This window comes from Haliaeetus leucocephalus, unplaced genomic scaffold (genome assembly GCF_000737465.1).
Source record: "Haliaeetus leucocephalus isolate CR32 unplaced genomic scaffold, Haliaeetus_leucocephalus-4.0 Scaffold13, whole genome shotgun sequence".
Classification (NCBI taxonomy): Eukaryota; Metazoa; Chordata; class Aves; order Accipitriformes; family Accipitridae; genus Haliaeetus; species Haliaeetus leucocephalus.
This window is the reverse complement of record NW_010972449.1, coordinates 3,703,127-3,722,237: the sequence shown is the minus strand read 5'-3', so window position 1 is coordinate 3,722,237 and position 19,111 is coordinate 3,703,127. Positions and strand designations below refer to the sequence as shown.

The window sequence follows — 19,111 nt, the reverse complement described above, 5'->3', positions numbered from 1 at the left end:
TGCTATCTCCATACTTTTTCTGAAGGATATGATGTTGATGAGCCTTTCTTGCATGGAACTGCAATTGGATCAGTGGCTACTGACAAAAGGGAAGAGTTCTACAGGTGAGAACTGGGTGTTACTTTCTTCAGACTCTAAACACTCAAAGTATATGAAGAAATGTTTCCAGGAATTCATTGGATTTTGAAGCTATTTTTTCTTAAGGAATATCTTTCAGATCTGTATTTTATTGGCCTATCAGTTGTTTGCCTTAAAGTAGATCAGTACTTTTGAAATACTATTATGTGGGGCTCTTTTCATGGGGTGCCAGCAACTTTATGATAAAATGTAATTAATTGATTTGCAGTTTCTCCACGAAATTGCCCTGCTGCCTCTGTGAATGGAAAGTTTGGTCCTGACTTCCCAGGAACTCATTTCTTGGGAGACCTGTTGCAGCTGTCATTTGCATCCTCACAGCGAGATTTATTTGATGAAGGCTGGATGGAGTTTGTCACTCGGGTGTATTGGCTGAAAGCTCGCTTTCTAGCACTGCAGGTTTGTTTTGATTTAATAAATAAAAATTTTCCCAAATTAAAATCAATGTTGTTCAGAGATGCTACAGCTGATTTGGGAATCTCAGCTCATTTAAGCATGTGGATAAAATCAACTCAAAACATAGTGATTTCATTTTACTTTTTAATATAATTAACTATCCCTAAGGATAGAGGTGGAAATTAAGTAGGAAGTCTCACATGCTAAGCTGATATTCAGATATATTTAATATGTAAGTCTTGGTTTATATTAGCTCATGTTCAGCTTAAAAAAGCATATTTGAACTGAAGTTGTTTGGAGTAGTATTGTGTAACTGCAGAACATGGATTTTTTGGGCCTCACACTAGTGGATACTACCAAAGTCCCAGACAGTCCAAAATGCAGCTTTCAACTGAAGCAGACTGTATGTTTAAGTACTCTCCCCTCTGCTTTTTCAAGGTAGCATGATTCTTCTTTTGGAGACGTTTAATTCAATATGCAGATTTTGAAGCAGAGGGTTTTAAACCTATCTCTAAGGGAATAATCTGAAAGAAATGTTATTTGATCCCAGACCTTTTTTTCTCTCCAAGTGTTGCTTCCTCAGGACATCAGGGTTTGTTTATGCATCAATCATGTTTAAGTCAATTGTTGACTAATAATGTGAGTCAGTTTTGTAAGTGTGAACTAACCAGTTCCTTCCATTTTTATTTTTTTCTTCTAAGGATTCCTTTCTGATAAACTTACTTGAGGAAAAATGAGAGTTCCTATATGGCTACTGCCATTTTTTCTTTAGATACACAGAGTAACATTCTGCCTGTGCAGCTTGCATTCCTCTCCTGACCACTCAGCTTCAGTATCTACTCCAGTTGGACAGAGCGAGTAGAATGCATTCACTTTGCAGAATATAAGAATGTTTCTTGACTCAGTGTTTTTATTTGCACAAATGGAAGAGTTATTTCTACTGTTTTACTCTTCCATGTTTTTAAAGTAAAGGCATTTTGGCAATCCAAATTAATCTTTCAGATTTATGCAAGCTGAATTCTATTTCTCTGATTTGTTTTACCTGTTATTAAAGTCACTGGTAAGATGTATTGGGTTTTTTGGGGTTGTTTTTTTTTTTAAATTGAGATTATGAACTGGAATTGGTTTTTATTTGGGAGGATGTGCATTAATCACACTAGCAGTGCTTGCACTGAATTTGAACATTTTCTACACGCTTTAAAAAGCCGTGTTGCAGACAGAACTGTAGGGTTTTTTGTTTGTTTTCCCCTGTACTGTTTCTGTAGGGAGACATGGAACAGGCACTTGAAAACTATGATATCTGCACTGAAATGCTACAGAGCTCCACTACAATGCAAGCTAAAGCTGGCAATGAATGCAGCATTGTAATACGGTTACCTAATCTACATGTTGATTCTGTTGTTTCTTTAGAAGAGGTAAGAATTAATTTGTAGGTGTGTTCTTCCCACTCCACCCCCCCCAGTTTTCATGGTCATCTATGAATTAGCTCTTTTGTGATGGAAGTTTACCATACCTGTCCTAGAATTTTTCTAAGACCAAAAGGACAGGTTCATAGTTTAATGATGATGTCAAGGCCATCATCTCCTTTTCAAAAAGACACCTTTTGGATCTGTTGGTCCTGTACAACTTAAGATTGCTTTTATGCAAAATAAAAATATTAGCAGCTACATGTAGAATGGTAGATTATTAGATTAGTGTTTCATTTTCTGTTTCAGCTTTGCTTAAATGAGCTCTTTACTTCAGCAGTCTGTTTTCCACATAACAATTTCCATACACTTTTAAACAAAGGGATGTCCGTCTTCTATTCTTTCTGTTGCTGTTTTGGGGGATGAACTCCAACACAGGAGGTGTCATCTTCACTTTGAAGTCCATCTGATGGATGTATTCTTGCAGTACAGAAATGTGTGATTTTGGGATTTGAGGCAAAAAAGTTTAAAATCATTATAGTACTGAAGTCATATACTATATAATAATTAAAAATCTGTGGAACGGATGGAGTGTTACGTAGTAGGTGTCTTCTTCCTGGTTTATATTCCTGGATGTAGCTGTAGAGTTCACATAGCTTTACAGCTAAACTGCTAGGAGAAATGGCAGTAGTCAAATGTATATGAAGACAAAATGAAAGTTGGATTGTACCACCTGTGATGTTTGCAGATTGAAAAGAACCTAAAATCTCTGGAGAGATGTCAGTCTTTGGAAGAGATTCAGCGACTGTATGAGGCAGGGGATTATAATGCAGTGGTGCATCTGCTTCGTCCAACATTATGCTTTAATGGTTATGGCAGGGCAAAACATCTGGAATTTGTAACATCCATACCAGAGAGACCAGCACAGCTGCTTCTCCTACAGGTTTGTTTTGTTTCTTAAAAAATCTTTTTTAGTAGCGGATTAGGACTTACTTCTGAAAACAGCATGAAAGGAATTCTAGAGTGAGTGTTAATGGTTAATGAGTCTTATTTACAAAGCAAAACATGGAACCTAATCTCTAAATGGTCTGAACAGCATAGTTTTATTGACATCATTAGCAATATGCCAGCTTTTGCTAACTGAGAACGTGGCTAAAGATAAAAGATGTCTGAGGCCTACATGAAGTGGCCAGAAAAATTGTGAATTCAAATAAACTTGAATCATTTGCAGAGTTATCTTATGGGTGAATTCATGCTATCTGCATCTGCTGTGAATACTTCCTGCTTTTGCTGATGTTGACTATATGGCAATTTACAACCATTCTGCAACTTAAAAGTTACCTAGCATGTGAATAATTTTTATGATGTAGTGTATCTGTCTTGTGTGAATGAAAAACCATTGGTAGGTACATCCAGTATAATTGCTGTAGATTTAGTCCATTTGACACTATGAAAATAAGTGTACAAATGAGCTCACCTATAGGAACAATTTGAGCCTATTAGGTTCTCTGGGGGAAAAAAAAGGTTGCACAAAAAAAGACTAATGCTCTTTTAACTGGATTGAACCAAATCCTACAGCCTCCATGCCATCTCATGACCGAAACTTGGCAAAGTAGAAAGAAGCAGGAGGATGTTGCTATAATGCTAGCCTTATAGTTGCTATTTTGTTATTTATGAAGTAATAAAATGGTAGCACAAGATCATAAAGATCCAAACCCTGTTTCTGTAGGGCCTCTATTCAACTGCATATCATTAGAATTCTAGACCTACAGCCATCCCTTTCCTGAATAATTTTTTTTTCTTGCATCTCTTACTAAAGCAGAAAGATTCAGTGATGATTTTTTTGAAATTTAGATCCTACTTGTATATTTGTCATCCATGGTCCATGGACCTCCTATTGTCCTTTTTTAATGTCATATTTAAAGGTGTTCTGTTATCGTTTCATTGAAGTAACCTCATTAACCGTATATATTGTGTTGCTTTGCTCTGCTGTGCGTTCATGGTTTAAAATAAACCCTTCATCCTTATAATAGATTTTTTTCATATTTACATTCCCTAGGACTCCCTGCTCAAACTGAAAGATTACAAGCAATGCTTTGAACGCTCAGAAGTTGCCTTGAATGAAGCAATTCAGCAGATGATTAATATGACAGCAGCCTCTGCTAAAGAAGAGTGGGTTGCTACAGTAACACAACTGCTCACAGGAATAGATACTTCATTATCATCAGTCAACAGCATCCTGAAAGACTCTTCTGTAACACCAAGCCTCATTCGATTAACAAACAACCTGATTCAGGTAACCTGTTCAGTTGTGCTAGGAAAGAGGTATTGTGTGCTACAGACCTTCAGACATGATACAGCTGCTGTCTGAATTGCCACCCACTCGCAGTGACGTTTTGGGTTACATTTTTGTTGGGGGAAGGTCGGGGGAAGATTTTCATTTCAATGTGTTAGAGATGCATTCAGCACACCTGTGCTAGAATCAGTAGCAGCAGGTGCCTTCAAATGCCAAGCTGCCTAAAATAATCCAAGAATGGTAGTAAGGCAACCCAAGGAACAACACTATTTCCTTACGCTATTTGAAATAGTGATAATGGGAAGACTGATTGAGCTGGCTGGGTTCAGTTTGTAAGTTATGGCACTGATCTTGGCTGTATGCGCTTTGGGCTAGAAAACAAGATCTCATAAGCCTTATGAACATGGTAGAGTTGCTTGCAAGTGCTGGCCAAGCTAAGATTTTTTTCCAGTAAAAACAGAGAGGGTGATGAGAAGAGGGCAAGGAAAAAAGTGATGTGTGGACTGTTTCTAGCATTATGAATACAGCTAATTTTAGCCTTTTAAAGAAGGTACCTTCAAAGCTTAAAATTACTGAATGAATATTTTTCAGTCCAGGTAACAAATGGCAGACTCTCAGTTCTGTTAAGAAGCTAGTCTAGTCAATGTCAAAATTCAATGTGCTTGCAACTCTTAAATCTCCACTTATTTGAGTAAAAGCCAAGGACCTTCACTACTCACAAAATCACACTCTCATTGCGTAAAGTTGTGTGTGTCACTATGTTACAAATGTAATGGAATTCTGGAGAACAGAATATTCATTGTAATATCCTAAATGGTTTCTGTAGTAATAATAAATATGATTCTTTAGCTACATAAAATACCAATAGAAAAACTATTGTATGTGTGAAAGAATGTAAGAAAAGTGTAGGACTTCAGAAATTTCTGGCAGTGTGGCAATAAAATGGGCAGTTGTCTGTGAGAAATGCTAGGTCAACGGTTCTGTGACACAGTATTGTGTTGCTCTGAATGTATTCAGTTGGTCTTTAACAGTTGTTGTAAGACCTGGTAAAGAATTCAGGAATTCTTTTAACTAAGTTCCTCTTCCTTGCTGGGTTGTAGATAAATTGTACAGTAATGAGGCCTACTAATACTAAGAATTTATGCTGTGCATTTGCTTACTTTGAATTGTTTGTATATGGTATTAACAGAGAAATAACTAGTTGGTAAATGATGATGCAAGAGGAATGTCAGGGTAGGGGAAATGATCTTCTACCCTTCCCCATACCAGTTGATCTTATTTGTAGGACTTTACCATCACTCATTGTGAGAAGCTGAGACTCAGCTTTAGATTGTTTCCTTAGGATAAACTGCATTACCAACTTTGGGTTGTTTGGAAAGGATTCACACCTGATGTTTATTTTGTATCACTTTGTGTGTATAATGTCTGTTTCTTTATTAGATCATAGACTGCAGCATGTCAGTCCAAGAAGAACCAAAAGAACCATACGTCTCCTCAGTGCTTCCATGGATTATCCTGCACAGGATCATCCAGCATGAGGAAGATGCTTTTCGATCCCTTTGCTCCCAGCAGCAGCAGCAGAACCAGGGAGAAGAAGGTGGGTTAATTATTCACTTTTACATATTGGAGCTGAGCTCCTTACCATCTAACTCTGGAATATAAGTAAGAAAATATTTGTTTGTCATCTTATCCTGCTGGCTCAAGGGAGTAGAGGGGTATGCAAAAATCACTTTCTTATCACAGAGGAAACTTCTTTTTGCCAGATGAAGCATTGGCTGTGTCCTGGTTTCAGCTGGGATAGAGTTAATTGTCTTCCTAGTAGCTGGTACAGTGCTATGTTTTTGAGTTAGGTATGAGAAGAATGTTGATAACACTGACGTTTTCAGTCGTTGCTAAGTAATGTTTAGTCTAAATTCAAGGATTTTTTCAGCTTCTGATGCCCAACCAGCGAGAAAGCTGGAGGTGCACAAGAAGTTGGAATGTGACACAGCCAGGGCAGCTGACCCAAAGTGGCCGAAGGGGTATTCCATACCATGTGATGTCGAATCTAGTATATAAACTAGGGGGAGTGGGGTGGATGGATTGCCGATCGGGGACTAACTGGGTGTCAGTAGGCAGGTGGTGAGCAATTGCACTGTGCATCGTTTGTACGTTCTAATTCTTTTATTATTACTGTTGTAATTTTATTAGTGTTATCATTATCATTATTAGTTTCTTCTTTTCTGTTCTATTAAACCGTTCTTATCTCAACCCACGAGTTTTACTTCTTTTCCCGATTTTCTCCCCCATCCCACCAAGTGTCGGGGGGGGGGTGAGTGAGCGGCTGCGTGGGTCTTAGTTGCTGGCTGCGGTTAAACCACAACAGGCTAGTTGGATTTAACTCAGTTCTGTGCTACTTTAATATTTACCAACTTCTTTCTTCCAGTGAGTCCAGATACCCCTATGTTGCCTTCTTCACTCATGCTGCTGAACACTGCTCATGAGTATTTGGGAAGAAGATCCTGGTGTTGCAATTCAGATGGTGCTCTTCTCAAGTTCTATGTAAGTGTTAGCATCGTAGAATAATTTAGGTTGGAAGGGACCTCTGAAAGTCATCTGGCCAACCCCCATCTCAAAGCAGGGAACAACTTCAAAGTTATATTAGATTGTTTATTGCCTTGTCTTCATGTTAAAAAATACACTTTTAAATCCACTTTCCTTGTTCTCCCAGACAAACACATGAATGTTTCAGTCAGTTTAATCTGAATAGCAAAGGCTTGTTATTCCAGACCCATCAGTATGCTTTCTAAACAGGACTTTTTGTCAGACAAGAGATGCCTTTGGATAACCAACTCTGTACTATAAAACCATCTTAAATGGGAATTAGTAAATAATCTACCTTGCCCTGAAAGAGAAAGCACTGGAGCAGTGTTAAGTGATTATTCTGAGTACTTAGGATAAATGTGGACCTGTATCAGCCACTGATCATGATAAAACTTCAGTTGAATGACTTGAATTTTGTGGTGCTTAGCTTCAGAAGATGCATCTTCTACTGTTTAAAAATGAACAGAGGTAATGTTTGAAGCTAATAAAAATTTCTGGTGCTTATCAGCATTCATCCAGATGACTGGTAATACGGTAATTTGTCATTGTTGTATATTCTTTCGTGTGGTAAAGTCAGAGGTGGTTTGGGTTTTATTTTTGGTAACGAACATATAAAACCACATGCAGCTTGTGACCTGTGGAAAGGGAACACCTAAATACTGAATCCAGCTTTATCTTCTCCTTCTGTGTCTGGTAGCTCAGCCACACCCTTGCCCTGCTTGCAGCAAAGGTTTACTCTGATTTAAATTCAAAATTTTATTTTAGATATCCAAATAATGTTTTGCTCATAATAACTCTTAATTTTTAGCTGTCCTCTGAGAATTAAGAGTAACAATTCTAAATTCACAAGTGTTGAAGGTGAACAATTGCCCCAAGTCTGCTAGCTAGAGAGAAAGAGAGAGAGTTCGCACATGAGGAATGTCAGGAAAAATAACAGCCAAACCATAAAATCCCATCTTTCCTGCTTATCTCTCAAATGTCTTGCTGGAAGGTGAGCTGTCTGTGTGGCTGGAGCATGCTTCCTGCTCCAATATTCCAGCAGTGACCATGACTTTTGTCCCCCAACCGGGAGGTAAGTTAGGTAGGATGGAAGTGGCAAACTTTGGGCAAGAGGTGTGTGCCATCTCAGCAGTGCATTCTGGTGGGTGTGCACTTCAGTCTTTCAGACGGGAAAAAAAGCAAGTGGGCTTAGCAGAGTTTGCTGTAGGAGCAGATAACCCTGGTTACCCACAAGGAGTGTGATCCAGAAAGTAACCAAACCATAGCATGGAGAATGAGCCAGTTAATTTCCCAGAAATGAGTACCAGGTATCTTGAATGGAAAAATGCTGTTAAAGTGATTGCCAGTAATGTTGTATAGCTCTTCTTCCTGAGAGGGACCAGTTTTCTTGTGTACTGTGCCTTTATTTCCTCAGAGTTCCAGTATTTGATAAGGATTTTGCAGTTAAGTAGATTTAACACTCATAATTGATGGTATTAGAATTCTACTCAGTTATGCATAGGTGAGACAGACATGATGTGACAATGCAAACTTTTGTTTCCTCCCATGTGCTTCCATGTGCTTTCCTCCCATCAGCTTCAATTATATTCAGGTCTACTTTTCTTTTTTCTCCCAGTCCAATAACACAAGGATAAAAGGGATTTAAAATAATAGACTGAAGGAGGAAAGGGAAATACTTAATGTCATAGGCAGCCACTTCAGGTGTTTTCTGTTGAACAATGCTGAGTTCATCATTAATTCATTATAATTTATAGTACCACTGAAGATATGCAGAATTTAGATACTGCTAAAGATAACTGTCTTGTGCTTTGAAGGATGATCTAATCATTCATATGAAGTAAAAATGCAGAAGACTTTTTTCAAAGCTTTTGTAAAGCATTGCATAACTTATTTTGTTCATTGTAGGGTTTTTCCTAGGTTTTGATTTTTTGTTTTATTGCTCTCCAGAACACAAATGTTGCTAGCTCAAGATACAGAATGAGCTTGGGTAGAAGTCTTACTTGTGCTGAAAGGGGGGAGTGATTATCCTTGACATACCTTATCATGTTGTCAAAGATGTTAAATGTAAGAATGGATGCAGCAGAGATGTGGATAGTTGGTAGTAGGGATGTGGATAGCTGACAGCAAAGCTGAGGAACTCAGTACATGGACTTTTTTTTTAACCAAAAATACTGTAACTGTTGCTTTCAGATGAAGCTTGAAGTATTTTAACTTTGTATAAAGCAAAATTAAATTTTTAAGGACATTTTTCTGTTACCACAGACTGTGAGACCAAGTTTCAAGTATTAGTGACCTTTAAGAGGAAGAATGTGGGTATAGTCTTTGCTTTTAAAAATACGTTGAAGGGTGATTTCTTAGAAAGACAAGAAGTCAAGAATCATGCTCATTTATGTTCAGTAATCAAAATGATATTCAAAAGTCTTAATTGTGAGAACTCTTATGTTAAAGAAAAGAAAAAATTAAGAGTAGTGAATGTAAGAAGAATGACAGCATACCTAAGTATTAGAATAAAAAAGTTATGTCCTGTTTGGAAGTCGGTTTTCTAAAATCTGGTGAGTAATAGAAATGAACACTTGAGTGTTGATATAAAATTAAAAATAAACCTGAGAACAGTTTATTTCCTGTCATAATTCCCCTTGTTCTGTGGACTTAACTTGCTGAGAATAATAATTGTTTTCTTCTGAGTTTTCTCCTCTGTTTTGCTTCTTGCACTAGTATTTTATTTTGTTCCTAGGATTTGAAAGAGAAGTAGGAATAACCAAGCAGTCTGATAGTACTGTACCTCATTCACAAGCTGAGAAAAACTGCAGTGTTAACTTCTTTAAAATTGCTGCTAAAATAACCCAGTGGGATTCCATATTCATCTTGTTTCAGTGATTCTAAAGAAGTTGCTCATTTCACAGAACAGAATTTGTCAAGTGTTACATAAAGTTTGCACATTTTCAATATAGGTAAATACTATTTAACATGTAAAAAAGAGCATATTTAACTGTCAGCCAGGAAAACTGCATTTTGAATTTTGCAGTTAAACTTGGTTATATGTTTCTTCCAAGTCACAAGAGTAAAGCTTTGCAGGCCATTGTGTGTCCTCAGTTATGCATGTGGAATGCTACTGATTGCCCACAGACTGTGTGGTGTTACCCAGATTTGGTCCTGAAGCTGTGATGTATTTGGCTGTTCTGCTGTTGATAAATTTGATTTGTTTGCTTATACGTGCCTTGATTTTATACCACGGATTGAAAAAAATAGTAATTCTATTGTTTTCATGTTATTAACGAAATGTAACTTCAAATATACATCTAGAGTTCATCTACTGAACAAAGATGATCAGAATGAAGAATTACTTCAGTTCTTCACTTCCCTGTGTGTGAAGGCTGTTCTTTGATCTGTTTTTTAAATTGGTGTGTTAAAAGATCTAATCTGCTCGAGAAATGGGTGTCTGGGCAGTAATGCTGTAGCATTATTAGATGAAAGGAGTTACCCATTCATTGTTGACCTTTTTAAGATTATTCCTTCAGGTCTAGTTGTTACACCAGGAAAGAAATTTCCTGTGTGTTGCTGTTGCCTCGCTTTATCCTTAGCTTAGAAACTAAAGTGCAGTCAGGTTTTCACTGTGCAAAGTACTGACAGTCTGGGGTAGCCTGGCTGTTGGCAAAACCCAGATACACAGTACCATGGCATTCATTGGGCAGTGCTCTACAGGGATATTTCAGTGGCACTTTACAGATTCAGCTTGACTTCACTGAGGTTTATTACCTTCAGTCAAGAGAAAATCATGACGAGTTCTGCATAGAGCTACTCAGGAATCTCTTTAATTTCCCTTCTCAGCACTCCCTGGAGCTTATTAGCCACAGCTCAGTGCCAGACCACATCTGCCTCTGCATATGAGCAGCAGTGTGTCCAGGACAGTAATTTAGACAGCTAGGAAGGATGGTGCGGAGAGCCGGAGGGGTTCTACAGGAGTCAGCTCACCCTGGTAGGGCTGGAGCTAATGAACAGTGTTTGAACTGAGGCTGATTTAGTGTAGGACTGTTAGATTATCTCTGCATCCTACTCTCCTCTGTCTCCCTGGTATTAGGAACATAATGCTGATACACCCGAGTTGTCTCTGGATGGGTCTGCCTTGGGTGCAGAGGGCTTATTAGCTCAGGCCCTGTGCTTCATGAAAATAGATAGCCTGTTTCCAGACTCGAGCTTGCCCTTAGATGCGGTGCTCCGAAGTGATGAATCTAAATTGTGACTGTATAGTCTGCCTGTATCCACAGCCTGGGGACTCAGATAGTATGCTCTGTGAACCTGGATAAACTACAGATAATTGAGAGCTGTGAATGTAGTTACAGCTAGATCTTTGCAAATGTCATCAGGTACTTTGAACAGAATCTTCAATTTTCAGCCACAGAATTGCCTGCTTCTTAAACTGAAATATTACATAGTATTATTGAGCACAAGGATTTAGTTTTCAGAGACAAGAGTGTGTTGGAAGGGTAAGGAAAGACAAAAATAAAATGGAGTGAATTATTTGAAGAGAAAGGCAGCTTCAAGAATGTTAAACAAAAGTATGTTTTAAAGACTGATATTAAATGATCACTTTCTGTAGGTGAACTGTCTGCTCAAGGTAGTGTGCAAGAAAAGATATAATATGTAGTTAAGTCCTTTAGTAATAATCAAAGTCTGAATTGCTAAGAACAATCCTGGGTTACTGCCAAGAATTATAAGAACACAGGAGATTGTTTTGAACACGGTTCAAATGAGAATTCTGTTAGCGGTGTTAGATGTGATTTTGTTTGCAGCAGTAGGAATATCATGCTTTTGTTACAGTATCCTGTGATGCTTACCTCTTCCTTTCAACTTACTTATCTACACTTTTGGTAAATTTCAAACATTGTTCACAGATTCTTACAGGAAAAATAGTGGAAATCAGGTGTCTGCTGTGACTCAAAATTTAATTGAAATGCCTTCTAAGAATTGTCTTTAATTTCTCAGGGTTTTGACTTAATAGTACCTTGTTCTTAGCACGGATCTTTTAAGCAAAAGAGAATTAGCATTTTATAGTTAATCTCAGCGCTTACGAATGAGCTTCTTGCATGTAGAGTGACAGAATTTTGCCTTATGATGTGCAGTGTTTGTAGTGTCAGGAAAGCCAATCATAACAAGAAGCTTCTTGTAGCATGCATCGTATGCATAAATAGAGTTTACAATCCTAGATGTTGAAAAATGATAAATGGTGATAAACAGGCAGCTGAAGTACTTTAAAAGTAATGTGATGAGCTTTTATATGAATTGCAAATATGTGAATGTTTTGCATTTTCAATTTATGACTGCAAAATTTCTGTTGAGGAGACTCTTAAATTTAACCAATGTGTTGAGGAATGGGTGTGGCTGATTTAGAGAGGTCAGATCTTGCTAAAATGAATTAATGAAAGCTGATGCTTTCTATCAGAGGAAAAATGTTAAAGGAAATTACTTACCAGTTAATCGAACTCTCCTGGTCGTATACAGCTTCCTAAAAATTTAGAGGCAAATCACAGTGGAGAACTTGGTATTTTTCTATACCCTTCAGTATCCCAAGTGATGATTACAGTAGAAGCATTTCTCTTCTACCACCTCAAATGAGTTTTCTTTAGACTTAACAGGTGCATTCTGATACTGGGGACACACATGACATGTTACTGTTGCATGTGTAAGATATTATGAATGTAATTTCTACTTACACATTTCATTTAAATTTAAATTTTGTAGTGGGACATGTTGGAATTGATTCTTAAACCTCAGTCATAAAGTGTGGGTTTTGTTTTGGTTTTGAAATAAAGATGCAAAATCCCACTACTAAGGTTATTCTTGGTGAACATGTTCTTACTGACTTTGAAATGTCTTCCTGGAATGTGTTCTTGTTTGGTTTGCTTTTTAAGGAAGCATTGTGAAAGTTTTCAAATAATTACCTTTTGTCTTTTGGCATTCAGTTGCAGTTTTCTTTAATGAATGTTTTAGAGCAATAACATCTTCCAAAATATGCTAGTGTTGGGTACTTTTTCTTGTAATGTTGAAGTTAAAGATAGCAACTTGCTACAGTGTTTAGTCATTTGGGATCAGTCCAGCCACTTTCCTTGGTGTGTAGCCATCTGTATAATACTATTCATACTATGCAATTCTATATCCCTTTTAGCCAGATTTTCGTTAGCCATCCCTTCTTTTTCTGCAAAGTCCTCTCCATTCCCCTTTTTCCATGCAGAGGAAATTGATGTTTGTGAATTAGGGCAGAAATTCTGCTGTGCCTTTTCCTTATTCACAGGGTTGACAAACGGTAGCGTTTATATTCATAGAAGCAACTTGCGGTGTAGTGGAAAACTTTGAATAATCTTAAGTCTGAAACATTAAGCTAGTATCTAATCTCATTGATTGAAGACAAGAGTTCATGAATTAACATAGGAAGAAAAGTAAAAGCACTTTATTGCAGTTACAGTACCATTTAAAACTCGTGTGTGAGACTAGTTTACAGAAATATGGGTAATGTTTGGTTGTAATTGGGGAAAAGTACATGTAGTACCTTAGTGTTGTTTTCATCATCTGCCTTCAGACAAGTAGGCAACTTGTCTACAAGCTGAAGATTGCATTGACTTTTTCATTGATATTTGTGGTGTTGTAGGTTCAGGTACTACAAAAAGAACTTGCAGCATCCACTTCTGAAGATACTCATCCATACAAAGAAGAGCTGGAAACAGCCTTGGAACAGTGTTTTTATTGTTTATATGGCTTCCCTAGCAAAAAAAGCAAAGCAAGGTACCTAGAAGAGCATTCAGTACAGCAGGTAAGATACATATTATTTAATGTCATGGAATATCCTGGAGTGATGAAAGATACACCCTTGTTTGGTTTTAATGCACCTTAATATATTTTTGAGAAAGATTACTTTTATTTCCTTGTAAAATTTATGTATTCTACATATTGTAGAAAATAAACTAATTTAAAAAATATGGAAGCCTTTATGAATATAGAGGGTCAGATATTTGAAATGAAATGCTAGTATAATCTTATTCACAGTAGTCTGCCCTTTTTAAACTATTGACAAATCGATTTTATTGAGCCATGACTTTCCTGTTTTCAACAGAGAAGAAGTTCAAGTTTGAGGAAAATTAGAGAGGAAAAAGGTCAGCTTGGGAGAAGAAAACTTTAGCAGCCAACCTTGCAGTTTATGAAAGTGAAAAATGTCACTTTAAAAAGTTATGCAAGTAAATTATATTATAGCTTATTTTGAAATCTATGGTGTTAAATATCTGGTAGCTTTTTATGAGAAATGTGTAAAATTCAGTTGAGTTTGGGAGAAGAATAGTTACAGAGTGCCTTGGGAAGAGGGTTGTAATATTAAAGAAGGGACAGAAAAAGCAGGTTGGCAGTCCTCTGCCTTGAAACATCATTGATTTTGTTCAGAAAGCTCAGATGATTTTTGCATTTATCAAACACAAGTGATTAGAGAGTTATAGATGAAGAACAGTTTCATACAAGCAAAACAATTTTCTGGCTCCTTTGAACAGGCCTTTTTAAATACACAAATAGGGTTATGTTATTACTTCTTGAATATTTGTGAATTCTGTCTCTTAAAATTACCTGTTAGAAAATTAAGATAATAAGAAAATGGCAATAACTAAGAAAAAGGGAAGGGTAAGGACATTACCCTCTGTGTGCGCCCTGCCCTGCTCTCCCCCCATCTGTTACATTGGGCAATTCTGGATGAAAAAGTTCTTATTGGAATGATGGACAAATTGATTTCTAGTAATGTGATTTCCCCATTTTCAGTACAGAAGCAACATTTACGTAAGGAATGAGATGAACAATAAAAGGAGAAAAACTTAGTCTAGCAGAAGAGAACTGTAAATTTATTTTATTTTTTTTATTTACTATTTTGAAGAAAGAAAAGTGAAAGAAAAATGAGGAATAAATTCTGAAAGTACCTTTCTGTAGAGAGTTTGAAGATTTTTGAGTCTCAGAATTTTGTATGATTCCCATTTAATTTATTCTCCTTACTTGAGTTTGAAATTGAAGGTGCAAAGCTTTTCTGCTCCATATCTTACCCATGATCTCAGTGTCACTCAGGATGCTTGCAATTGACTCTTGCTTATAAACAACTTTTCTGAGCAACTCTTCTAAGCAAATAGAATGACCTTTTTTTTCAGTGGCATACAGTAAGTTACAGCTCAATACCTTAGTCTTTTAAATCAGTGAGCAGTATGCTATATTTGTGAGCAGCATAAATTAATGGTGCCTTTAGTCATTCTGCTCTTGGGAAGTTTGTTTCCTGCTAGAGTAATATATATATTCTTATGAACTAGAAAAGCCATAGAAACTCATCATTAGTAGACTATTGAATTTTGGAATTTCAAATCATTTTTTTCCCCCGTCTAATCTACCTCCCTCTTCAGGTTGATCTAACATGGGAAGACGCTTTGTTCATGTTTGAATATTTTAAGCCTAAAACTCTTCCAGAATTTGATAGTTACAAAACCAGCACTGTGTCTGCTGATTTGGCCAACCTTTTGAAGAAGACTGCTACAATTGTTCCTCGAACAGACAAGCCTATGCTGAGCCTAGATGCTGTATCTGCCTACATTGAAGGAACATGCAGCAAGGTATAATGAACTGCTTTAAAAAAAAAAAAAAAATTGAAGGGAGTAAAAATTGTTGTTGTTATTTTTATGTTGACTTTGAGATAGGGGGAGTGATTTATTCCATGATGTTGGATTTCCTCGGGTAATTGCATTTAAATGAAATAAGAATGACACCACCAAAGCTTTTAGTTTTGGAATGGCAAGATGTGATGTTGATTAATAGGGAGTCAGTATGAGATGTTCGTTAGTGTTTGTAGGTGCTCTGTGTATCTGTGGAATGCTTTCACTGTCTTCATATTCAATACCTTCATATTCTATGATGAAAAGGCTACTTTCACTACAGGGAAGAAGCAAGTGTGCAGCTCATTTAATATGAACATTTTATTTAATATGAACCTTTACTTTTTTTTTATTTTCAGGCACCATCTCTCCCAGATGGTGCAGACTATTCTCCACCAGTGGTGACTGAGTTGTACTATCTTCTGGCAGACTATCATTTCAAGAATAAAGAACAGTCTAAGGCCATTAAATTTTACATGCACGACATTTGTATTTGTCCAAACAGGTTGGTATTATTGGATCCTGCTGCACATCATTCATTCTTCTCACTTCTTTCAGTACTGAAAAGTGGACAACAAATGATATTTATTTTGGTTTTAGGAGTTAAAAAAAACCAACAAGACCAAAAAAATACAAACCTAAGAAACCCACCTGCGATCACTTATCATAAGTCAATTGTATAATTAAAGGCATCTCTACAAACCAAAACCTAAACCCTAGTGTTAAGTGTTTGATTGTTTTGAAATTAAAACCAGAAAATGGAAGGGGAGGGGGAAGCTAAATTAAAATAAAGAATAATTGGGAAGGGCAAGGACTGAATCCATATTTCTCTTTTACACCTTTTGTTCTTTGTTTTGGCATGTTTATACATGACAAGGAATGAAAAATATCACTGGTTAATAGCATAGCTATAGCACAAACAGCATTCTTTAGTGGATTAACTGTTTAGGCTGACCTCTTTCTAAAAGTATTGATCTTGCTGCTAGACAGCTACTCAGAGAATACAAGCTCAAGTAAAGTATTTAAGTGCTATTCAAACTAAAACACCTTGTTTATTGATAATTTACAACTTACTGAAATACCACCAAGATTAAGCACTCTCATCTTAAAAATAAAGCATGTTTTGAATAAGTCTTCTAACATGAAATTAAATACCTTTAAATTTACTGATTAAATATAGGGTTTGCATATTACGTGTTAGCTATCATTTAAATTCTTCTTGAAGTTGATAGATGAGGGTCAGTGACAAAAACTCTAGATTGATAGGTTTGAGACAAGAAAACTACTTCTAAATCCAGTCACATAACAGAGACAAAAGGGAAGGTGAAGGCACAGAGCAATTTTACATGTGAAATCTACAAGGAAATAGCTGTAGCTTAATGTTTTATTGAATCTTCTAGTCTGGGAACTGTGACTAGCAGATTGCTAAAATTCTTGTTTGAAGTCTGATAAAGAATTTACCAATATTCCCCCCCCCCCCCCCCCTTTTTCTGTAGTTTTGATACTTTAAAACCTAAATTCATAAATAAATCAGTGGAATGCATTTTTACTTTAATGTGTGACATTTTGTTGCTCAGAAGATGCTTTATGTGGTAGCGTAGTATTTTTACCCCAGTCATAGGAGATGTTACTTCTTCAAATGTCTGTATTACAGTTCCCCTTCCATTCCCCTCAGGAATCTGACTATTGAGGTCACTTGACCCAGAAATGGGTTTTCAGTTGAAGTCAGGAAGAAATTCCAAGAAAAAATATGAGAACATTATGATTATTCCTTTGGTGTTAGAATTATGGTAAAATTGAAAAATTCCAGAGCCATTGACCCCAGATGTTAATGTGAGATTATGGAATATGGAAACTACTCTTCAGACTGTGTTGTCAATGATCTAATAAACACAGGACTAGATCCTGAACAGTCCCCTCAGTAAGCAATCTTCATTGTTCATCAGAATTTTCCTACATGAATGCATTTTGGTTTTCTTGATTTTTATGTTGGAAAATGATGATGATAAAGACCATTCACAGTTCAGTCCAACAATACAAAATGTCATACTGGCTGTCTGCTGGCCTACAGAAATAAAGGGTGACAATGTTTGGACAGGACAGCATCGTTACTGAGAAAGGAAATCAATCAGAGTGCTGCCATTAGAAATACAGATATGCTATTTTTGTGTGGCAAATAAAGCTTGTTGTTTCATCTTTTTTATGTGTGACAATTACTGGGGACAGTGCTTTATTAGGGAACTATTTTTAATAAAATCAGTATGGTTTAGGCTACACAGCCTCTGTTCTGCTATGAGGGGAGGAGGAGGTGCAGAAATCTATTTTGAGAGAATGTATGATGAAAGGAAGAGAAAGTTGCGGATATAACAAAATGAATCTTGTCTCTGCTATTCAGTGTAATGTTTAGGGGGGAAATTGTTCATGTGTTATGTTCTTGCTTGCATAGGTTTGATTCATGGGCTGGGATGGCCCTGGCTCGAGCAAGTCGTATTCAGGACAAGTTGAACTCTAATGAATTGAAAAGTGATGGCCCAATCTGGAAGCACTCTACTCCTGTCTTGAATTGCTTCAAGCGAGCCCTAGAGATTGACAGCTCTAATCTCTCCTTGTGGATAGAATACGGCACCATTTCCTATGCCCTACATTCTTTTGCATCTCGACAGCTTAAGCAGTGGAAATCAGAACTCCCCCCTGAAGTTGTGCAGCAGGTGGGGTCTAACTGAGAGCAGTATGAAATTTTAAATATTTAAATTATCTTTTCTAACACTGTAACTTTTTAAATTAAATATTTACATGCTGTATACCACATATTAGACTGTATGGTTACTTAGTAATATTGGAAATTCTAATATTCATTCATCTAAGCTGCTGGTGTCAAGCAGTATTTAAAATTGGGTGGTTTTTTTTTTCTTTCTTTCTTCCTGTGTAAAATTAGTTTGAGCCTGATCTTTGAATTATCTTTTGAAGGTGACACAAAATTATTGTAACCTTCTGGAAAGGGGGATTATATTTACCTTTCCTTTCTGTAAATGTCATAAATGTTTCCAGGAAAAGGTGAAATGTATACATATTTAAATAGTGAAAAGATCAGGAATTGCTCTGGTATCTGTGTCCATATGTCATCTCTTGTATCTAAAGACATCCTCCCCCTTTTCTCTGTTTTTGGACTATTTACTTAAACAAATGATCAAAATTAGGAGATTGGTAGAATTTTCATAGAAAGAGTTGTTTAAAGTTCATTAGCTCTTTATGCATGATGATGATGAAAAAGAGTTATTATGAAATTTGTTGCTAAGCCAAAATGAGCAATTCTAAATACTCGCAGACAGTGATAAGAGTTGTTAGGGGAAATGTTTTGTCTGTCTTTTTGGACCAGTAAACTCTATTTCTGATTGAACTCTTCTGACTTACAAATATTATGTAGTCCACAACTGGCAGCAGAATGAAAAAGAGAAGTGCTGCACCTGAGCACCTGCTGTAATTTGTAAAAACTCTTAGTGTTTGAACTATAGAGAACGGTATTGCGAACATCCTTTGTTTCCAGGAGAACGTATTTACAGCAAGGTGATGGGTCTTGCATCTGAGCTGTCTATGTAACTGTATTAGCATTGCACTTCCCAGAGACACTTACACAG

At 36.7% G+C, this 19,111-nt stretch overlaps 1 protein-coding gene across 6 annotated transcripts in view; it reads left to right on the top strand.

Annotated features, from left to right (window-relative positions):
- The window catches only part of CABIN1 (calcineurin binding protein 1), a 124,563-nt gene that overhangs the window by 13,124 nt on the left and 92,328 nt on the right, over window positions 1-19,111 (top strand). For all 6 annotated transcript variants that reach the window (XM_010575400.1, XM_010575366.1, XM_010575374.1 and 3 more), the window contains exons 14-24: window positions 26-104; window positions 347-534; window positions 1,797-1,946; window positions 2,686-2,880; window positions 3,997-4,233; window positions 5,674-5,830; window positions 6,659-6,774; window positions 13,460-13,621; window positions 15,231-15,437; window positions 15,836-15,981; window positions 17,923-18,184. In XM_010575400.1, the coding sequence (XP_010573702.1) occupies window positions 26-104; window positions 347-534; window positions 1,797-1,946; window positions 2,686-2,880; window positions 3,997-4,233; window positions 5,674-5,830; window positions 6,659-6,774; window positions 13,460-13,621; window positions 15,231-15,437; window positions 15,836-15,981; window positions 17,923-18,184 (1,899 nt within the window). The remainder of the gene's footprint in view (window positions 1-25; window positions 105-346; window positions 535-1,796; window positions 1,947-2,685; window positions 2,881-3,996; window positions 4,234-5,673; window positions 5,831-6,658; window positions 6,775-13,459; window positions 13,622-15,230; window positions 15,438-15,835; window positions 15,982-17,922; window positions 18,185-19,111) is intronic.